Raw genomic sequence first — 18,563 nt, forward strand, 5'->3', positions numbered from 1 at the left:
GTGAGAGTGAGTGTGACATGGGGAGGGGGGGGTGAAAGAGCTACATGGGGATGGGGATGAGAGAGACATTGGTGGGAGGGAGGGAGACACTGGCAGGAGGGAGAGAGACACACAATGGCTGGAGGGAGAGTGTGAGAGAGACACCGGGTGGAGGGAGAAACAATAGCTGGTTGGAGAGTGCAAGAGAGACACTGGGGGGAGGGAGAGGCAATGGCTGGAAGGAGAGTGAGAGACAATGGAGGGAGGGGGACACTAGGGGGAGGGAGAAAGAGACACACGGGGAGGGAAAGAGAGTGGGGGGAGACACTGAGGGGAGGGATAGAGAGGGACTGGAGGGGGAGTGAGAAATACAGGGAGTTGGAGAGACTGGAAGAGTGTGAGACTGGAAGAGGGGAGAGAGTGAGAGACAATGGGGGGAGGGAGAGAGTGAGAGACAATGGGGGGAGGGAGAAAGAGACACACACTGGGGGGAGGGAAAGAGAGTGGGGGGGGAGGGGAGGAATAGAAAGGGACTGGAGGGGGAGTGAGAAATACAGGGAGAGACTGGAAGAGGTTAGAGAGGTCCTGAGGTGTTCTAATGTGGCGGGAAGAGAGAGATTAATAATACAGCAGAAATGGGGGCGCTATTAGACAAATATTATAATATTTATTTTTAAGTTATGTAATTTGTGTTATAAATACTTTTTTTGTAGACGCGTGGCGGGGGCGTTACAAAGCTGGTTCGCCCTCAATGGCTGAACCAGCTCACGTGCGCTGACGTCATGTGATTTTGATTACATCAGGCAGGGGGGGCCCGAGAAATTTCATGGATGAAAAGGGGGGCTCGGCATAAAAAGTTTGCTCACCCCTGCTCTATGGCTCCCTCCACAGGAGAACGTCATATATAGATCTAGCCACATGCAGCAGGGGAGACGTCTACAATACAATGAAGTGGTTATACCAATGACCCCTATATACAATTCAGAACATGCAGAGCAGTATATTTTGTTACAATCACTGGCTTCTGAAGAAATGGACAAAGTCCATCCCACAACAGACGCTTCCACAGAATACACTCAAAAGGTCATTTATGTTTAATGGGTAAAGGACTTTACAAATACTGGTAAAATACACAGGCGCACAGCAAGGATAATACAAAGTGTACACGAATGGAATACATTCAGCGAGAATCCATAGGACACATCCTGACATTATACAAAATAATAACTAAAAAAAAACACGAACGGTAGAAATCAGAGACAATGTGTAGGTCACAGCTAGTAGGGCCGCTCGCGTCTGTCCTGTCTGTGATCCCCCCTGTAAAACAGAAGCACGGTCAGCAAAAGCTTGCATGGAAACCAAACCCCTCAGATTCATAATGGGAAATAACTAAACATCACACATCCTTACCAGCCCATATGTAGCCTGAACAGATCGACATGCATGTAGTGTGCTAGAAAGCCGTATTGGGGCAGTAACGCATGCAAGAAAAGCCTGTTGAATACGCCTACGCTACAAAGGCTGATCAAAAACACCACTAACGGAAGTGGACTTATGTTTGCAATATTCAATGTTTCCTGTTCTACTGAAAGCAGCTGTGCAGACGCCGATGCAGACAGCACAATGGTCAGCGCGACAGAACAGGGAACCTTGAATAATGCATATAATGCATATAATGCATATAATGCATATAATGCATATAATGCATATAATGCATGCCTGACAGGTCCATAACCCGTGTTATTTGTTTAATGTAAGTAAAGAAATTAAGTTGCATGCAAAATAAAACCCTATTCAACATCCCAACCTCCACTCTGCCAGACACAACAGGGTGTGTAGGGAAGTATTGTGTACAAATTCAATCTATTCTGGGCTGCCACATTAAACAGGTCCCTGCTTTCAAAGAACCACAATCCTGGCTAATAATGCTCGTCGCTAATGTCTTTTCAAACAGGATTTAAATAATTACCGACTGAATCATCCTTACCTGGAATCCATTTTTCCTGGGCCGAACCCACCGCGGTCTCCGCCTCTGCCGCCCCGGAATCCTCCCCGGTCCCCACCCCTCCCTCTGAAGCCTCCACGGTCAAATCCACCACGTCCACCCCCCCTTCGGTCATCACCAAAACTGCCTCCACCTCCACCGCCGCCCCCGCCGCCGCCACCACCACCTGCAAAGGAGGAGAATGATGTAATGAGCAATGCAACTCCCTGCGCATGACAAGCAACACCTTGCAAAGCAGCTGGTGCCCTGCAGGCCCGAGGGAGGTCATGTGCAGCCACTCCTTACCCATGTGAGGCCCGCCCGGGCCCCCAGGTCCATCAGGCTTGGGCGCCTTGCACTGGTTACACTCGTTCCTCCACGAGAAGTTCATGTTCTCGCACGTCCTGCATGGAGGAGCAGAAGGTTATGACATGGACACGGAGAGGGATGGAATCGCTGGTCCGATCAGACATGAGGAGCTGTGTTCTACTTACGGGTTGGGACACTTCCAGTCTCCGGCTCTCTGCTGCCCTCCACCACCACTGCTTGGGAATCCTCCACCCCCGCGGCTGCTAGGCCCACTGCCGGGGCTGCCAAATCCTCCCCGTCCCATGGGACCTGCTGGGGGGGAAGCTATGCACAGAGTCAAGAGATTAGCCACCCAACAGAGTACCGTATAACCCAATAAGACTACTATTCTTAATGACTAGGCACTCTCACTATAACACAGCAAACATATTGCATAAGGCAGGCACACAGATGTACCCAGTATGTTAATATATTAAAGATGAAGATAAAAGCATGTCATTTATGTATTCACAACGCAACAGATTAAACGTCTTATCTGGCAATCACACCAGATTTATATCACACAGACAATACAAGAAAATAAATAAACTAAAAGGCCTTCAAAACACTTCTCTAAAAACATGCACGATATTACAACAAAGATCCCACAGATACCCGGTTGGGTTAGAAGATATTTCTACCCACATCCTGGGGGGAGGAGATGCTTAATGCCATGCGGCGTCGATACTGCACGCAAACAAAAGGCCGCACCTCCGTGAGGCAGGCCATAGAGCGCGCGACCAATAAGCACATTTCACAAGGCAACATTGCCCGACATTCGCACGACGTCGAACCAGCCTTGTTACGTCACGGGCACGCCGCCCCATCCCTGTGGATCTCAGGCCTTATTCTGTCAGCAGGAAGCAATGGATTTATAAAATGGCCCCTTTATAACCAGAAGGTTTACAATTAAATACATGGGTAAGAAAGAGTTCATTTAATGCCGTCTTTAGACAATCACCACGTACTATCCTCAATGAATTAGTGTAGATTCTATACATATCTATATGTTCCCACCAGTTTCTCCTGTACAGGCATAACCCGGTTTAAGGACACTCACTTTAAGTACACTCGCGAGTAAGGACATGTCGCTCAATAGCAAACGGCAGCTCGCGCATGCGCCTGTCATCACGTCCTGAACAGCAATACCGGCTCCCTACCTGTACCGAAGCTGTGCGCAAGCGGGGAGACTATAGAGCCTGTTACACATGCGCTATTTACATCAGTTATGCACGTATATGACGATTGCAGTACAGAACATGCATCGATAAGTGGGGAAAAGGTAGTGCTTTACATTAAGTACATTTTCGCTTTACATACATGCTCCGGTCCCATTGCGTACGTTAATGCGGGGTATGCCTGTATATCACTATTAGTATATGATATGTAGGATCTGTACATCAATAATTCAGTCTGTCTCTGATATTCGTGTTTATACACAAGTCTTCAGAAACAACACGGCTTCAGGCTGTGCCGGATGAAGTGCTGGGAGTAAAACCGCGCAGTGAAGGATACGGTGCGAGAGCGCCGAAACAAACACTGACTGACGCCAATGCATATGTGCATAGTGCGCGTGCAAGCACATGCGCTACAGGGAGAGCGGTGCATGGCAATACAAACAAGTTTGTATTTCATGCGTGACGCCGGGTCACGGTGGAGCGCGTTCTACTGTGGACGCGGCGCAAGCAGGAACACAGCCAGCAGCTCCGGGGTGTACACGTCACACACAGACCGAATGTGTGCTCCTGAGATGCTTTTAATGCCGGGACAGAACAACAATTGTGGTGTACATTTGTACAGGAGGGAATGGATATTGCTACACACATTAGGCCGAGTCCATGTCGCACGACAGAGTGAATGCTTCGCGCACACCTGTCAGCCACACCTGTCAGCCAAGTGATCTGTGGACTACGGATCCTCGCGGCGGGGATGCGTGGTTGACACCACGGAGCTGTTCGCCCTCATTGCGCATGCACGGTCCCATAGATCTCAATGTGTTTGCCTGCGCTGAGGCGCACAGAATGGACACAGCCTTATAGTTGAAACCCCAGCAGATAGGGGCATATCCACTGGCCACGTGTTCTGCAGACTAGTGACATTAGAGACCATGAGCCTCTGAAGGAGGCAAGAGGACCAGCCATTTGAACACACAAGGTACAGGGAGGTCCTATAAAACCATGGAAAGGTCACATGCAGCTCAGTAACGGTTACCCTTTATGTCACTGGTGGTGCTTTTACCAATTCAGTGTCACGCAACTCACCTCCACGCCCGCGCCCGCCTCCTCGGCCATTGAGTCCTCCCCGGCTGCTGAAGTCAGCCCTTCGGGTGGCAAAGGTCACCTTGATTGGGTTGCCAGAGAACTCTTTACCTGGAGATAGAGGCAGAGGATTATTAGTCCAGCTAAGGCTGCGATCATAGTGCCTTGCGCCGGCGCTGTAAAACAAAAATCAAATGACCGTCGCAAGCCCTTATAGTAAGCGCGACTAAAAATGTGGAAGCCGGGTAAATGTTTTTTTTTTTTTAAGACAGTCGCCACTCTAAACCAATCACTGCCTTTGTCGCCAGCGGCGTCGCGGCAAATTAAATTATAATTTTCGCTATTTGCGACGAGTGACGTCATCGGTCGTGTCACCATCACTATAAGCGCAGCCTAAGATGTTGGGACTGCAGCATGTATAGGAAACTCACCATCAAACCAGTCAATAGCAGCTTTGGCAGATGGAGGGTCGTCAAAGGACACCGTAGCTTCTCCTTTTAGTTTGCCAGTCTCACGGTCAGTGTATAGGTTTATCATGGGCAGACCAGTCTTCTTGTTTGTCTGGTAAAGGAGAGGAAACCAGGCATTTAGTGTTAAGCCTCAAAAACCATGAGCCTTGTGTAAGCAGAGTGCTGCAAGGTGTAGCATTGCACTTTTCAATTCAATAAACAAGGGTCTGGACCATTGCTTGCCCATTAGTGTAAGGAACCATATAAGACTGAAATGCTGTAACCGCACGTCTGAGATCAGATGCATTGTAAATTCTTCTGTATTTGGTAGTTTTCATATTCACATTGACCTAAAAATGGTAGCAGACCCCTTATAGATAGATGCCAAGGGAACCCGTTGAACACTTGTATGGACAATTCCAGGTATCCTGTAGGTCAGGGGAGCACAAACTTCTCCCTGTGCCCCCCTGCTCGGCTCCAGCGTCAGCCATTGCAACGCGACACAGGAAAGTTAAAGCAAGTACAGTTCGAGGCTTTGTGCGTTTCAGGGAACCGCAGGGCCTCTATAACTGTGGCGCTGCCCCTCTCCCACAGTTTGCACAACCCCGCTGTAGGCCATACAAGTTCACTGGGAGACCAGTTGTGCTCTCCAGTTCATTCCTTTCTGGAAGCAAATCGTGGCTCTTGCACAGTCACCCACTATAGCCATATGCTTAGCGTGTGCAATCGCCCTGATCCCAAACAGTTGCTGTAATCCTGGACGAGAAACTGGTTCTGAAATAAAAAAAGCCTCACCTTAATGATGCCGATCTGTTTGAAGTACTCAGCCACAGCTTCAACAGTTACGCTCTCACCCATGCCTTGCACAAAGATTGTGTTGTTGTCAGAATTGTCTTGTTCAGCTGCTGTAGAAAACACGTCACTTAGTAATTGGCAGACGTTAACATGCATGACAGCTCCCCGCGCCACACACACACCCACAACTCACAACTCACCCATATCCGGTCTTGGAGGTCCTCCTTCACGGGGTCCTTTGAGAAGGAGCAGAGAGAAGATGGTGTTAGGAGAGCATAGTCTGATATGAAACAATACAAACACCCAAACCCCTCACCCCAGCATACACAAGACACCCACATGGAACATCAACTGCTGGCAAGTGCTCATTCAGACTATAGAATCTTAACTTCTGAACGACACGCAGATATATTCACATTACTGGCGTTCCACAGCCCCCATATCTTCCACAATTACCTATGTATAAAAGGTCTCGTTGAGGCCTGATCAGGCATAAACATTTGATGGACCAGACCACCCAACTTACATTTTAGGCAAAGCGGCATTGAGGAAACCTTGTAGCCTAACAACATCTGCTTAAGCAATAAAACCTATAGCATATTTTGCACAATTATACCACAGTACATCCTGAGAATTGCTCATTGTCCTATTTGGTTGTTTAGAAATATTCCCTTTGTCACACAATAAGTGACTGTGTCCAGTTTGTGATACGCTTTTCCTTATAACATGTCCCTAGATGTTTCCACAGCTCTTAAAAACATTGTATATACCCAACACCAGCTCTTAAACGGTCGATTGTCAACTCCGTACAGCCTACCCAGCGACCAATGGTAGAAGGTATAACCACACCCTATGGATTTCATATACAAGATACCTTTGTAATAACCAGTTTTTTTCTTCACACCATAATGTTTCTAGCAGTTCATACCTTTTTTTTTTTGTGCCAACACTTAGACCTGACCCATACGTTTCAAGAAGTACCAAACCTGGATATGTACTTAAATCCCAATGCGTAAATGCATGCATTTAACAGCTCTTGCTACCCACACATGAACCAGTTCCCTGCATTTGTGTGAAAGGGTCACACCAGAGCTTGCTTATTTTTGACGTCTAAATGTAGTTTGTTGTACTGCCAAAGTTACACACCACAAGTATATATCCAAGCGGTTCCAGACTCGGAAGTGAGCACACGACCCCCTTACTTTTACAACGCGGTACTCTGGAAAACCCTTATGTTGTATGAATGACTTGAAATCAAATGAAAACAGTACAGAAGTTTGTGTTTGATATTGTGAACTCTTTCACTTACCACCAAATTTACTGAATCCTCCCCGTTCACCACCGCTGAGAAGACAATTAGGAGACATTGAAGTTTGTGTATTGTGTTTTCCGAGGCTACAGCCGTTCTCTTAATCCGTTACACACCGTGTCTAGGCGTGCCAGCACACTGTACAACCAACACACTTGCGTGTTTGTATGAATTCCACCGCTACGATCTAGATACTTGAAGCCTTCTTTGCACTGGGGGCCATTTTGTGGCAATCTTAAAGATTATGCAATGCGTGTTTGGTTTCCGTTACAGAAATGTGACTCCTAGACTGGTTTACCACACCACATACTGCAGACACCTTTGTCGTGAGCGATAGTTGAATTAGATTTTTTTTTATACCGAGCTTTGTACAGATCTTTCAGTTTAACCAAGCACCATGGAATTGTTGTCATTGGTGCTTTGAGCACCGCTATGAAATATGGCGGTATAACACTACGCCTAAGAATAGATTGTGCTGATAAAGCTACTGTGAAAGCGGACGACAGACCTTGAAAACCTGTAGCACACATAAAATGCAGAATTTGTTAACATAAAGCAAAGGGAAACAGAGCAAACATGATTTGGCAGTTTGATTCCTAACCTTGTAATGTCATATATACGTATTTCAGTATCATCATATATACTTACCTCCCTAACCTGCAACAAGGCAGACCCTACAATAATGGAGCCTACCCACTTATCTAGCACCACGCCCTTGCAGCAAAGGCATTCAGTTCAGGTTACATTGTAATATGAAAACCCAACCCTTTGTGACTAGCAAAGACAGAGCCACGCCAAACATCCAAACCGTTCCCACGGAAGAGCAAGTTGTGTACCTGGTACAAGCTTAAAGTCATCTCTCCCCCTCCGGATCACAGGACATGTTTATCATCCCCCAGACTCTCCCCACACGACCCATCTTATTCAGAGGAAAGGATCACAGCGCACTGCAGTGACCCTAATCACAACCCTTATTTGTCACCGTATTGTACGTTAAGAGAGCGTTGGTACCCAGCATCCTGCCTGCTACAGTTCTTTATTTCCGGCGAGCTGAAGCCTGAATGTACCTCATGTTGTACCAATTCTACGAGCATTCATGTGCGCGTTTCCCCAGACAAGTTGTGGAGTCTCAGGACTCTGAACCTGTAGTCCCCTCGGCTTGGAAACATATTCCTCTCTTTACAGCCATGGTTAGGAGTTGTCAGTGCTTAGGAATTGGTTTACAAACAGTACCTGGAAGCCTCCTTGCAGCACAGGCGGAGGTCGCAGTCCCATTACCACAGTACATTTTCTCACAATCCCACAAACGTTTGGAAATACACAGGTCCGACATCCCTCACAAACCAGCGCAAAGGTCACGCCGTCTCTCAAGCAATCACTCCCCCCCTCCCCCATCAGCAATCATCCACTACCCCCCACACTGCCCGTGACCGACACCTACCCCATAGCTCCTCTGCCTCCACGGCTGCCTCTGCCACCTCTATCGAAGCCCCCGCGGCCCCCAAAGCCTCCTCGACCCCTGCCTCTGCCGTCCTGTCCACCGTAACCACCCTCAGAGCCACCGTAGCCTCCGCCACTCATGGAGGGAGAGTCCTGGTTGTAGCCTCCGGCTGGGAGACAGACAAGAAATTAGAACAGCTCTGCATGGCACTGGAGAATACAGGGTTAAGGTCACTACTGTCATCACAGCATGCAACATGTTTAGTCTAAGACCCGCAGCAGCCTCACCTCCTCCACCATATTGTCCCTGCTGCTGTCCGTAGCTCTGCGGGGCGTTGTAGCTGGACTGCTGTCCGTACGAGCTGGGCTGCTGACTGCTGTAGCTACCTTGCTGCTGACCACCGTAGCCAGACGGCTGCTGGCCACTATAGCTGCCCTGCTGGCCACCATAGCCCCCACTCTGCTGCTGGCCGTATCCACTGCTCTGCTGCTGGCCGTAGGATGCAGACTGGGTGCCGCTGCCATAACTGAACAAAAAGAGTTTGTCAGGTACCAATTCTGGCCTGGACTGGCAACCAGAACAAAACCAGCATCTACTGCATCAATTCTAGTCTCAAAAGCAGAGCTTCAGTTTGTAAACCCATTGGGCTGCACTAGCAAAGTAATGCTGCAGGACTAATGAACAAGGAGTTATATACTGAGCCTCCAACACACCAGCGCGACCATTCCACCTTCATTCTCAATCAAGCAGTGTATATTCAAACCCACCATAGCAAGCTTTACATTAGTAACCACTTCCAACTCTGTTATTTAACCTCTCCTCAATAAACAGACGGATCTTATACAGCGAGTGCTTCCCACACAAGAATTGGCTCCCTGTAGTTAGACGGCTCCCAAGGACAGTCACCAGCGCCGTGATTACTGAAGCCATTAGAATTACTCAACGACTCATAAGCAACTACAAAACTAGCAGAGGCTTCAACAGCTGAAACTACTCAAGGACGCGTCTATCAGTGTCTCAGCGTACGTCACCCCCGCACCACAATGAAGACTTACCTTCCTGTGTTGGTGCTGGACGGAGGCTGCTGGGAATAGCTGGAGTAAGAAGATTGCTGTTGTGCCTGCTGGCCTCCACTATAGGGGGTCTGAGAGGTTTGGGAGTTACCGTAGCTACTGGCTCCATAGCCTTGAGGAGCCGACTGGGAGCTATATCCAGCTATAAAATAGAAAATGTTAAGTATCCCACTACCACATGCATAAAATGTAGTTGTAAAGTGAAATATCATACATAAGTCTATAGCAAAGGGGGGGGGGGGGAGAGGGAGGAGGCGCGCCAACTTTCCCCCCTGCGCCCCGTTGCCATAGCAACGTGACGGCATATGTCCTAGCGGCATCATTTGGCCGCCGCGTTGCGGGAAGGAAGCCACCGGAGCCTAGGTAAGTAAACGTTTACAGAGGCACTGCAGCTCCCCCGGCACTTCATTTAAGTGCCTTCGGGAAGCGCGCGGGTCCTCTGTAAACCCCGCCCCCCCCCCCCCCCCGCCAGCAGTCTCGCGCCCCCCAGTTTGCGCACCGCTGGTCTATAGGTTCCAACTAAATAAGATCATATAGATGTCAAAAGCTACTCGTCCCTTAAACATAAAACCCAATGATGACATTATTCAGCCACATGAGTTAGTAAGACAATTCCACGTGTCTCTCTATACATCACTGAATTACTAGAAAACTGGATCTATCGAGTACGGGACTCGACCAAGAAAAGAGTTTGTATGCACCCAAATCCCTGCAGTAGCAACACCATAGTGTGGGTTGATGGAACTGGTGATTAGTAAAGAGATTTAGTCTACACAAGGACACATATAACATTATGTGCCTGCACACAACTACGGGCATACCCCGCATTAACGTACGCAATGAGTCCGGAGCAGGGATGTAAAGTGAAAATGTACTTAAAGTGAAGCACCCCCTTTCTCCCCACTTTACAATGCATGTACTGTCCTGCAGACATCACACATGTGCATAACTGATGTAAATGACATACTAACTGCTACAGCACAGAGTAGTGTGATGAATCTAACTCAACACATACTCATCACCCAATTAGAATATACCTTCCAAACAACCCTAGGGTTGTTTATTTAAAGAGGATAACCTCCCACCCACACTGGTGCAGTGCGTAGAGCAGTGGACTGGTATATGAAACGTTAAGGGGTATGGTGCAATTGGAAATAAGTACGTACTCGCAAGTGTACTTAACACGGGGTATGCCTGTATGTGCCAGCTCAGCGCTAATCAGAATGTGCTAGGGAACTCACCACCGCTCTGGTCCTGCCCATAGGTGGAGCTATACCCGCTCTGCTGCCCGTAGGAGGAGGTGCCGCCGCCGCCGCCCCCCGCAGACTGGCCATAGCCGCTGTAACCCTGTTGGCTGTAGGGCTGGCTGCCCTGCTGGGAATAGCTCTGTGCGGGCTGAGAGGGGTAGGCCCCATACCTGGAAGAAACAAACACAAATTAGTGCGTCAGAAATGAGCGAGATAGAGAAACGGTAAATCAGTAAAATAAAAGCGTTCTTACCCCTGGCTGGCCTGCTGCGAATAATCTGCAAGGGAACAGAAGCAGACAGTAAACACCATGTATTGTACCCACACAAGTCCACCTATTGCCACATTTTGCAGCAACAGCAGGAGGGATGAGTCTGGTTTGGCATTTGTACAATACACAAAGCTCAATTCTCACAGCCAAAAAAAACAATAGGGCGCCGCGTCAACCTAGCAAACCCCCACGTTACGCAGCAAACCCCCACGTTACGCAGCAAACCCCCACGTTACGCATTGTCCGGACACAGGATGTCTGCTACATAAATCCCGCAGCTGCGAGAAAACCCAAAACCAACCCCACCAAAGTGCGCCAAACGGGGCCTCCTAAACAATACAGGAGATATAAATATAAACGTCTCCCATCATCACCCTGCAAAGCCCCTCTACATGCATCTCTCTAACCTGCCCAGCAACAGCAGCCAATAGGAAACCTCCCCAGCCCCTCATTCGAGCTGCATGACGTCAGTCACAGTACTTTTCAGCCCCCCCCTCTCCGCATGAAATGGCGCCGCCCAGCGTGGGCACAAAATGGCGGCCGTGACGCAGCAGGGACCGGGACAAAGAGGACACAAGCACGAGGCCGGCGGAAATGTAATCACCCGGGGAATGAGACGGGGCTCTAGCGGGGAAGGGAGAGAGGACCGAGCCGGGGGAGGGAAGGGAGAGGACCGAGCCGGGGGAGGCAAGGGAGAGGACCGAGCCGGGGGAGGCAAGGGAGAGGACCGAGCCGGGGGAGGCAAGGGAGAGGACCGAGCCGGGGGAGGCAAGGGAGAGGACCGAGCCGGGGGAGGCAAGGGAGAGGACCGAGCCGGGGGAGGCAAGGGAGAGGACCGAGCCGGGGGAGGCAAGGGAGAGGACCGAGCCGGGGGAGGCAAGGGAGAGGACCGAGCCGGGGGAGGCAAGGGAGAGGACCGAGCCGGGGGAGGCAAGGGAGAGGACCGAGCCGGGGGGAGGGAAGGGAGAGGATAAAGGGACAAGATGGCGGCGAGCGGGAGACCTGGCGCAGGGTGTGATGCAACTATATACACACAGAATTATACATCGTACTATATAGAGGAATAAATATATATGTACAGATAAATTTAAAAAAAAAAGTGGATGTGGGTATCCTGGGAGGCAGCGCGGGTGAAACCCAGGTTATTTACCCCTCGCAACACCAAGGCATCTTCATACAGAGCGGTACCCCAGGGGCAGGAGCAGGACAACCGGCAGCGGGGAGAAACCCCAATACATGAGCCGCCCTGCGGGAAACAGTACCTGCGGCGACCGGTTTCCGGTACTCTACACCACGGGATGTGTATATATCCGCACGGTGCGGCTCCGGGGTGTGTGTGTACAGTATATGTATATATAACCGCACAGCGCGGCCCCGGGGGGGGGATATGGGGATATATATATATATATATATACACGCACGCACGTTGCGGCCCCGGGGTGTGTGTGTGTATGTATATATATATATATATATATAAATATAACCGCACAGTGCGGCCCCAGGGGGGGGGTGTATATATATATATATATATAAATAAACACACACGTTGTGGCCCCGGTGTGTGTATATGTGTGTGTATATATATATATATATATATACAGGCACGGTGCGGCCCCGGGACGTGTATACAGCCCCTCGGATATTACCGTTGGTTGCCATGCTGCACTCTCGCTGCTCTTCTTGATACTGCTGTTTCTGTCTGTATCTCCGCGCACACTGAGCTGCGCAGTTACCGCGCGGCCCTTTATAAGGGCTCGGGGCAAACCATTCGCACCGTAACCGCGAGGGGCAGCGTGGTGTACAACGTGAGCTATCCCCGGGCTGTGCGCCTGCCCCCGGGGGAGGGATAACGGGTTATTATTAATAAACACCTCACGCGCCGCTATACCAGACGCGGCGGGACGGAACCCCTGCGTGGTTGGGGTAAGGTGTCGTGGGACATCCCTCTTGGCGGGGTAGGTGCAGGCAGATGGTATGACCCGGGTCAGCACGGAGAGGCGACTCGCGCTCACTGCTGGGTGAGTACCTCTCCCGTTTCCCGGCGCTATACAGGGAAGGCCGGAGAAATCAGCTGTCACGGGGCCGGTCACGCGCGGGGGGAGGGGGTTATAGTGGTACGGCCGCCCCCCCCTCCCCGGGGTAACAATGGTACAGCCGCCCCTCCCCCCCCCCGGTAATGGGGTGGGAGTCCGATCATTTGTTGCTACGGTGTGGGACGTCACTAGGGAGGCGAGTGGGGAGAAACCAACACGAGGAGAGGGGGAAATCTGGATCACGTGTGTGAGCGGGGATCATACATACATACATGTACAGGCAGGGTAATGTGTGAGCAGGGAGGCATGAGAACATACATACATTACATGTGCAGGCAGGGTAATGTGTGAGCAGGGAGGCATGAGAACATGCAGACATTACATGTACAGGCAGGGTAATGTGTGAGCAGGGAGGCATGAGAACATACATACATTACATGTGCAGGCAGGGTAATGTGTGAGCAGGGAGGCATGAGAACATGCAGACATTACATGTACAGGCAGGGTAATGTGTGAGCAGGGAGGCATGAGAACATGCAGACATTACATGTACAGGCAGGGTAATGTGTGAGCAGGGAGGCATGAGAACATACATACATTACATGTGCAGGCAGGGTAATGTGTGAGCAGGGAGGCATGAGAACATACATACATTACATGTGCAGGCAGGGTAATGTGTGAGCAGGGAGGCATGAGAACATGCAGACATTACATGTACAGGCAGGGTAATGTGTGAGCAGGGAGGCATGAGAACATACATACATTACATGTGCAGGCAGGGTAATGTGTAAGCAGGGAGGCATGAGAACATGCAGACATTACATGTACAGGCAGGGTAATGTGTGAGCAGGGAGGCATGAGAACATGCAGACATTACATGTACAGGCAGGGTAATGTGTGAGCAGGGAGGCATGAGAACATACATACATTACATGTGCCGGCAGGGTAATGTGTGAGCAGGGAGGCATGAGAACATGCAGACATTACATGTACAGGCAGGGTAATGTGTGAGCAGGGAGGCATGAGAACATGCAGACATTACATGTACAGGCAGGGTAATGTGTGAGCAGGGAGGTATGAGAACATACATACATTACATATGCAGGCAGGGTAATGTGTGAGCAGGGAGGCATGAGAACATACATACATTACATGTGCAGGCAGGGTAATGTGTGAGCAGGGAGGCATGAGAACATGCAGACATTACATATGCAGGCAGGGTAATGTGTGAGCAGGGAGGTATGAGAACGTACATACATTACATGTGCAGGCAGGGTAATGTGTGAGCAGGGAGGCATGAGAACGTACAGACATTACATGTACAGGCAGGGTAATGTGTGAGCAGGGAGGCATGAGAACGTACATACATTACATGTACAGGCAGGGTAATGTGTGAGCAGGGAGGCATGAGAACATGCAGACATTACATGTACAGGCAGGGTAATGTGTGAGCAGGGAGGCATGAGAACATACATACATTACATGTACAGGCAGGGTAATGTGTGAGCAGGGAGGCATGAGAACATGCAGACATTACATGTGCAGGCAGGGTAATGTGTGAGCAGGGAGGCATGAGAACATACATACATTACATGTACAGGCAGGGTAATGTGTGAGCAGGGAGGCATGAGAACATGCAGACATTACATGTACAGGCAGGGTAATGTGTGAGCAGGGAGGCATGAGAACATGCAGACATTACATGTACAGGCAGGGTAATGTGTGAGCAGGGAGGCATGAGAACATGCAGACATTACATGTGCAGGCAGGGTAATGTGTGAGCAGGGAGGCATGAGAACATGCAGACATTACATGTGCAGGCAGGGTAATGTGTGAGCAGGGAGGCATGAGAACATGCAGACATTACATGTACAGGCAGGGTAATGTGTGAGCAGGGAGGCATGAGAACATGCAGACATTACATGTGCAGGCAGGGTAATGTGTGAGCAGGGAGGCATGAGAACATGCAGACATTACATGTGCAGGCAGGGTAATGTTTGAGCAGGGAGGCATGAGAACGTACAGACATTACATGTACAGGCAGGGTAATGTGTGAGCAGGGAGGCATGAGAACATACATACATTACATGTACAGGCAGGGTAATGTGTGAGCAGGGAGGCATGAGAACATGCAGACATTACATGTACAGGCAGGGTAATGTGTGAGCAGGGAGGCATGAGAACATGCAGACATTACATGTACAGGCAGGGTAATGTGTGAGCAGGGAGGCATGAGAAACATGCAGACATTACATGTACAGGCAGGGTAATGTGTGAGCAGGGAGGCATGAGAACGTGCAGACATTACATGTACAGGCAGGGTAATGTGTGAGCAGGGAGGCATGAGAACGTACATAACATTACATGTACAGGCAGGGTAATGTGTGAGCAGGGAGGCATGAGAACATGCAGACATTACATGTACAGGCAGGGTAATGTGTGAGCAGGAGGCATGAGAACATACATACATTACATGTACAGGCAGGGTAATGTGTGAGCAGGGAGGCATGAGAACATGCAGACATTACATGTGCAGGCAGGGTAATGTGTGAGCAGGGAGGCATGAGAACATACATACATTACATGTACAGGCAGGGTAATGTGTGAGCAGGGAGGCATGAGAACATGCAGACATTACATGTACAGGCAGGGTAATGTGTGAGCAGGGAGGCATGAGAACATGCAGACATTACATGTACAGGCAGGTAATGTGTGAGCAGGGAGGCATGAGAACATGCAGACATTACATGTGCAGGCAGGGTAATGTGTGAGCAGGGAGGCATGAGAACTTGCAGACATTACATGTACAGGCAGGGTAATGTGTGAGCAGGGAGGCATGAGAACATGCAGACATTACATGTGCAGGCAGGGTAATGTGTGAGCAGGGAGGCATGAGAACGTGCAGACATTACATGTGCAGGCAGGGTAATGTGTGAGCAGGGAGGCATGAGAACGTGCAGACATTACATGTGCAGGCAGGGTAATGTGTGAGCAGGGAGGCATGAGAACGTACAGACATTACATGTACAGGCAGGGTAATGTGTGAGCAGGGAGGCATGAGAACATACATACATTACATGTACAGGCAGGGTAATGTGTGAGCAGGGAGGCATGAGAACATGCAGACATTACATGTACAGGCAGGGTAATGTGTGAGCAGGGAGGCATGAGAACATGCAGACATTACATGTACAGGCAGGGTAATGTGTGAGCAGGGAGGCATGAGAACATGCAGGACCATACATGTACAGGCAGGGTAATGTGTGAGCAGGGAGGCATGAGAACCATGCAGACATTACATGTGCAGGCCGGGTAATGTGTGAGCAGGGAGGCATGAGAACATACATACATTACATGTGCAGGCAGGGTAATGTGTGAGCAGGGAGGCATGAGAACATGCAGACATTACATGTGCAGGCAGGGTAATGTGTGAGCAGGGAGGCATGAGAACATACATACATTACATGTGCAGGCAGGGTAATGTGTGAGCAGGGAGGCATGAGAACATGCAGACATTACATGTACAGGCAGGGTAATGTGTGAGCAGGGAGGCATACGATCATACATACATTACATGTACAGGCAGGGTAATGTGAGCAGGGGATCATACATGCATAGGTAGGATAGGCCTGCAATGTGTTAGTTAGCACACACACACCGTTGCATAATATTCTATTATATATAATGTAGTATTTATAATACTACATATTATATAGTAGCACACAATGTGTGCGCTTGTAATTCTATACTTGCATACATTTACATTTCATTAGTTGAAGACAGATCAGAATGGATAAATATACTGAGTGTTAGAGGGTGTTGCATCAGGAAAGTAACGAGTCCTTTAAGATGAGAGCCACAAAGTATATCACAATAATTCATCAGAACCGTATATCTCACTTGGCCCATATACACTAACTGCTGCTAAGCTTTAGCTCCCTTAAGCCCACACGGGCCTCAGTCTTTGGCCTGTGCCGGTTATGGGTTTAATGAGGTTGGTGGTTCCTATGATTGGGGCTTTCCATATTATACTCTTGCAGAAGAAATGTGCAATGTTTCACAGCTTTGTGCGATGTCATGTCATCTATGAAGAACTCTGTCACCTAAAAGGTAACACAACCTAAAGAGTACTTCCTTTCTCCAGGACCAAGATACCTACTAAAACATTGAATTCCAACGAATGTAAATAAAAATATTTAATATGCTTTCTATACTCTATATTATAATATACATATATATATACACACACACACGTGTATATAGGTGTGTGTATGTATATATATATATATATATATATATATATATATATAATACATACATACATACATCCACACACAAATATATTGTGCATGCATGTTTATATATATATATATATATATATATATATATATATATATATATATATATGTGTGTGTACATGTGTACATGTATGTATGTATGGTATATATAGCCAATAAAGAATATCACTTGTGAGCACATCCACATGTCTTAGGCCGAGTCCATACAAGGACAGGCCGTGCTGAGGCGTGCGGACACTCAGCGCTGAGCCCCGGCATCCTCAATGAGGATGCCTTGCGAGGAGGCTCACGTGAGCGTCCGCAGGTGTGCTGACGAGTTGGAGTTTTCAGCCGAGCGCCAAGCTGTTTTTCAGCGCGCTGTCGGCTGAAAACCTCCAATCACAGCACAGCAGTGTCAACGTCACGGCGCCGTCAGTGCGTCGCGGGCGATTGGCCCAGCGACGTCACTGCCCCGCCTCCAACCACCTCCCCCCGGCTCCGATCGCGCCCGCTGGCTCGCCTGTATGGGCATGAAATCGCGGAGATTTCAGCAGGCGAGCCTCAGCGCGGCTCGGATCTCCTCACCTCTCTATGGCCCGGGCCTAAGGCTAAGGCCCCGCTCCCTCAGTCAGCGCCCCCGCACTGCATGCAGGCAGCGCGCTGAGTGGCATTTGACCGCTGCCTGCAGTCTGTGGGGGGGGGGGGGGGTGGTTTGAAACGGAGGGCTCTCGTGCTGTCGTACCTCCCCTCCCCCCCCCCCCCCCCCCCCCGGTCCCTCTCTCACTCCCGGAGCCCCTCGCAGTCTGAAGCCACGCACAGAGGCAAGGACACACAGGCACTCACATACACACACACAGGCAAATACACACGGGGGGGGGGGGTGAATCGGAGCAGGGGGGGAATCGGAAGGGGGATCGAAGCAGAAGGGGGAAATCGGACGGACACACACACAAACACACACCCCATCACACCATCACGGTAACTATTGTAATGGCTCTTTCATAATTAGATATACGTGGTTTGCGGGGGCTGTTGGACGGGGTTGTAGCTTTAGCACCAGCGCACGTTTAGTTGTAATTAGGAGAAGGAATTAGTACAT

At 49.5% G+C, this 18,563-nt stretch overlaps 1 protein-coding gene across 2 annotated transcripts; it reads right to left on the reverse strand.

Moving 5' to 3' along the window:
• Positions 1-1,058: 1,058 nt before the first annotated feature.
• On the reverse strand, positions 1,059-13,220 carry FUS (FUS RNA binding protein). Of its 2 annotated transcripts, none has more exons than XM_075566522.1 (15): positions 12,801-13,220; positions 11,137-11,161; positions 10,878-11,053; positions 9,619-9,778; positions 8,851-9,089; positions 8,564-8,732; positions 7,123-7,157; positions 6,014-6,049; positions 5,814-5,920; positions 5,001-5,130; positions 4,573-4,680; positions 2,458-2,596; positions 2,270-2,367; positions 1,967-2,150; positions 1,059-1,296 (listed from the first exon to the last, which is right to left on the reverse strand). In XM_075566522.1, exons 1-15 carry the CDS (start codon positions 12,811-12,813, stop codon positions 1,257-1,259), a joined length of 1,659 nt encoding a protein of 552 aa, XP_075422637.1. In that variant the 5' UTR covers positions 12,814-13,220; the 3' UTR covers positions 1,059-1,256. The 2 variants fall into 2 exon arrangements, with proteins under 2 accessions (XP_075422637.1, XP_075422636.1); XM_075566521.1 differs by having other exon boundaries at positions 5,814-5,923; positions 12,801-13,216.
• Between the last annotated feature and the right edge of the window lie 5,343 nt (positions 13,221-18,563).

Source organism: Ascaphus truei, chromosome 11, assembly GCF_040206685.1.
Source record: "Ascaphus truei isolate aAscTru1 chromosome 11, aAscTru1.hap1, whole genome shotgun sequence".
Lineage (NCBI taxonomy): Eukaryota > Metazoa > Chordata > Amphibia > Anura > Ascaphidae > Ascaphus > Ascaphus truei.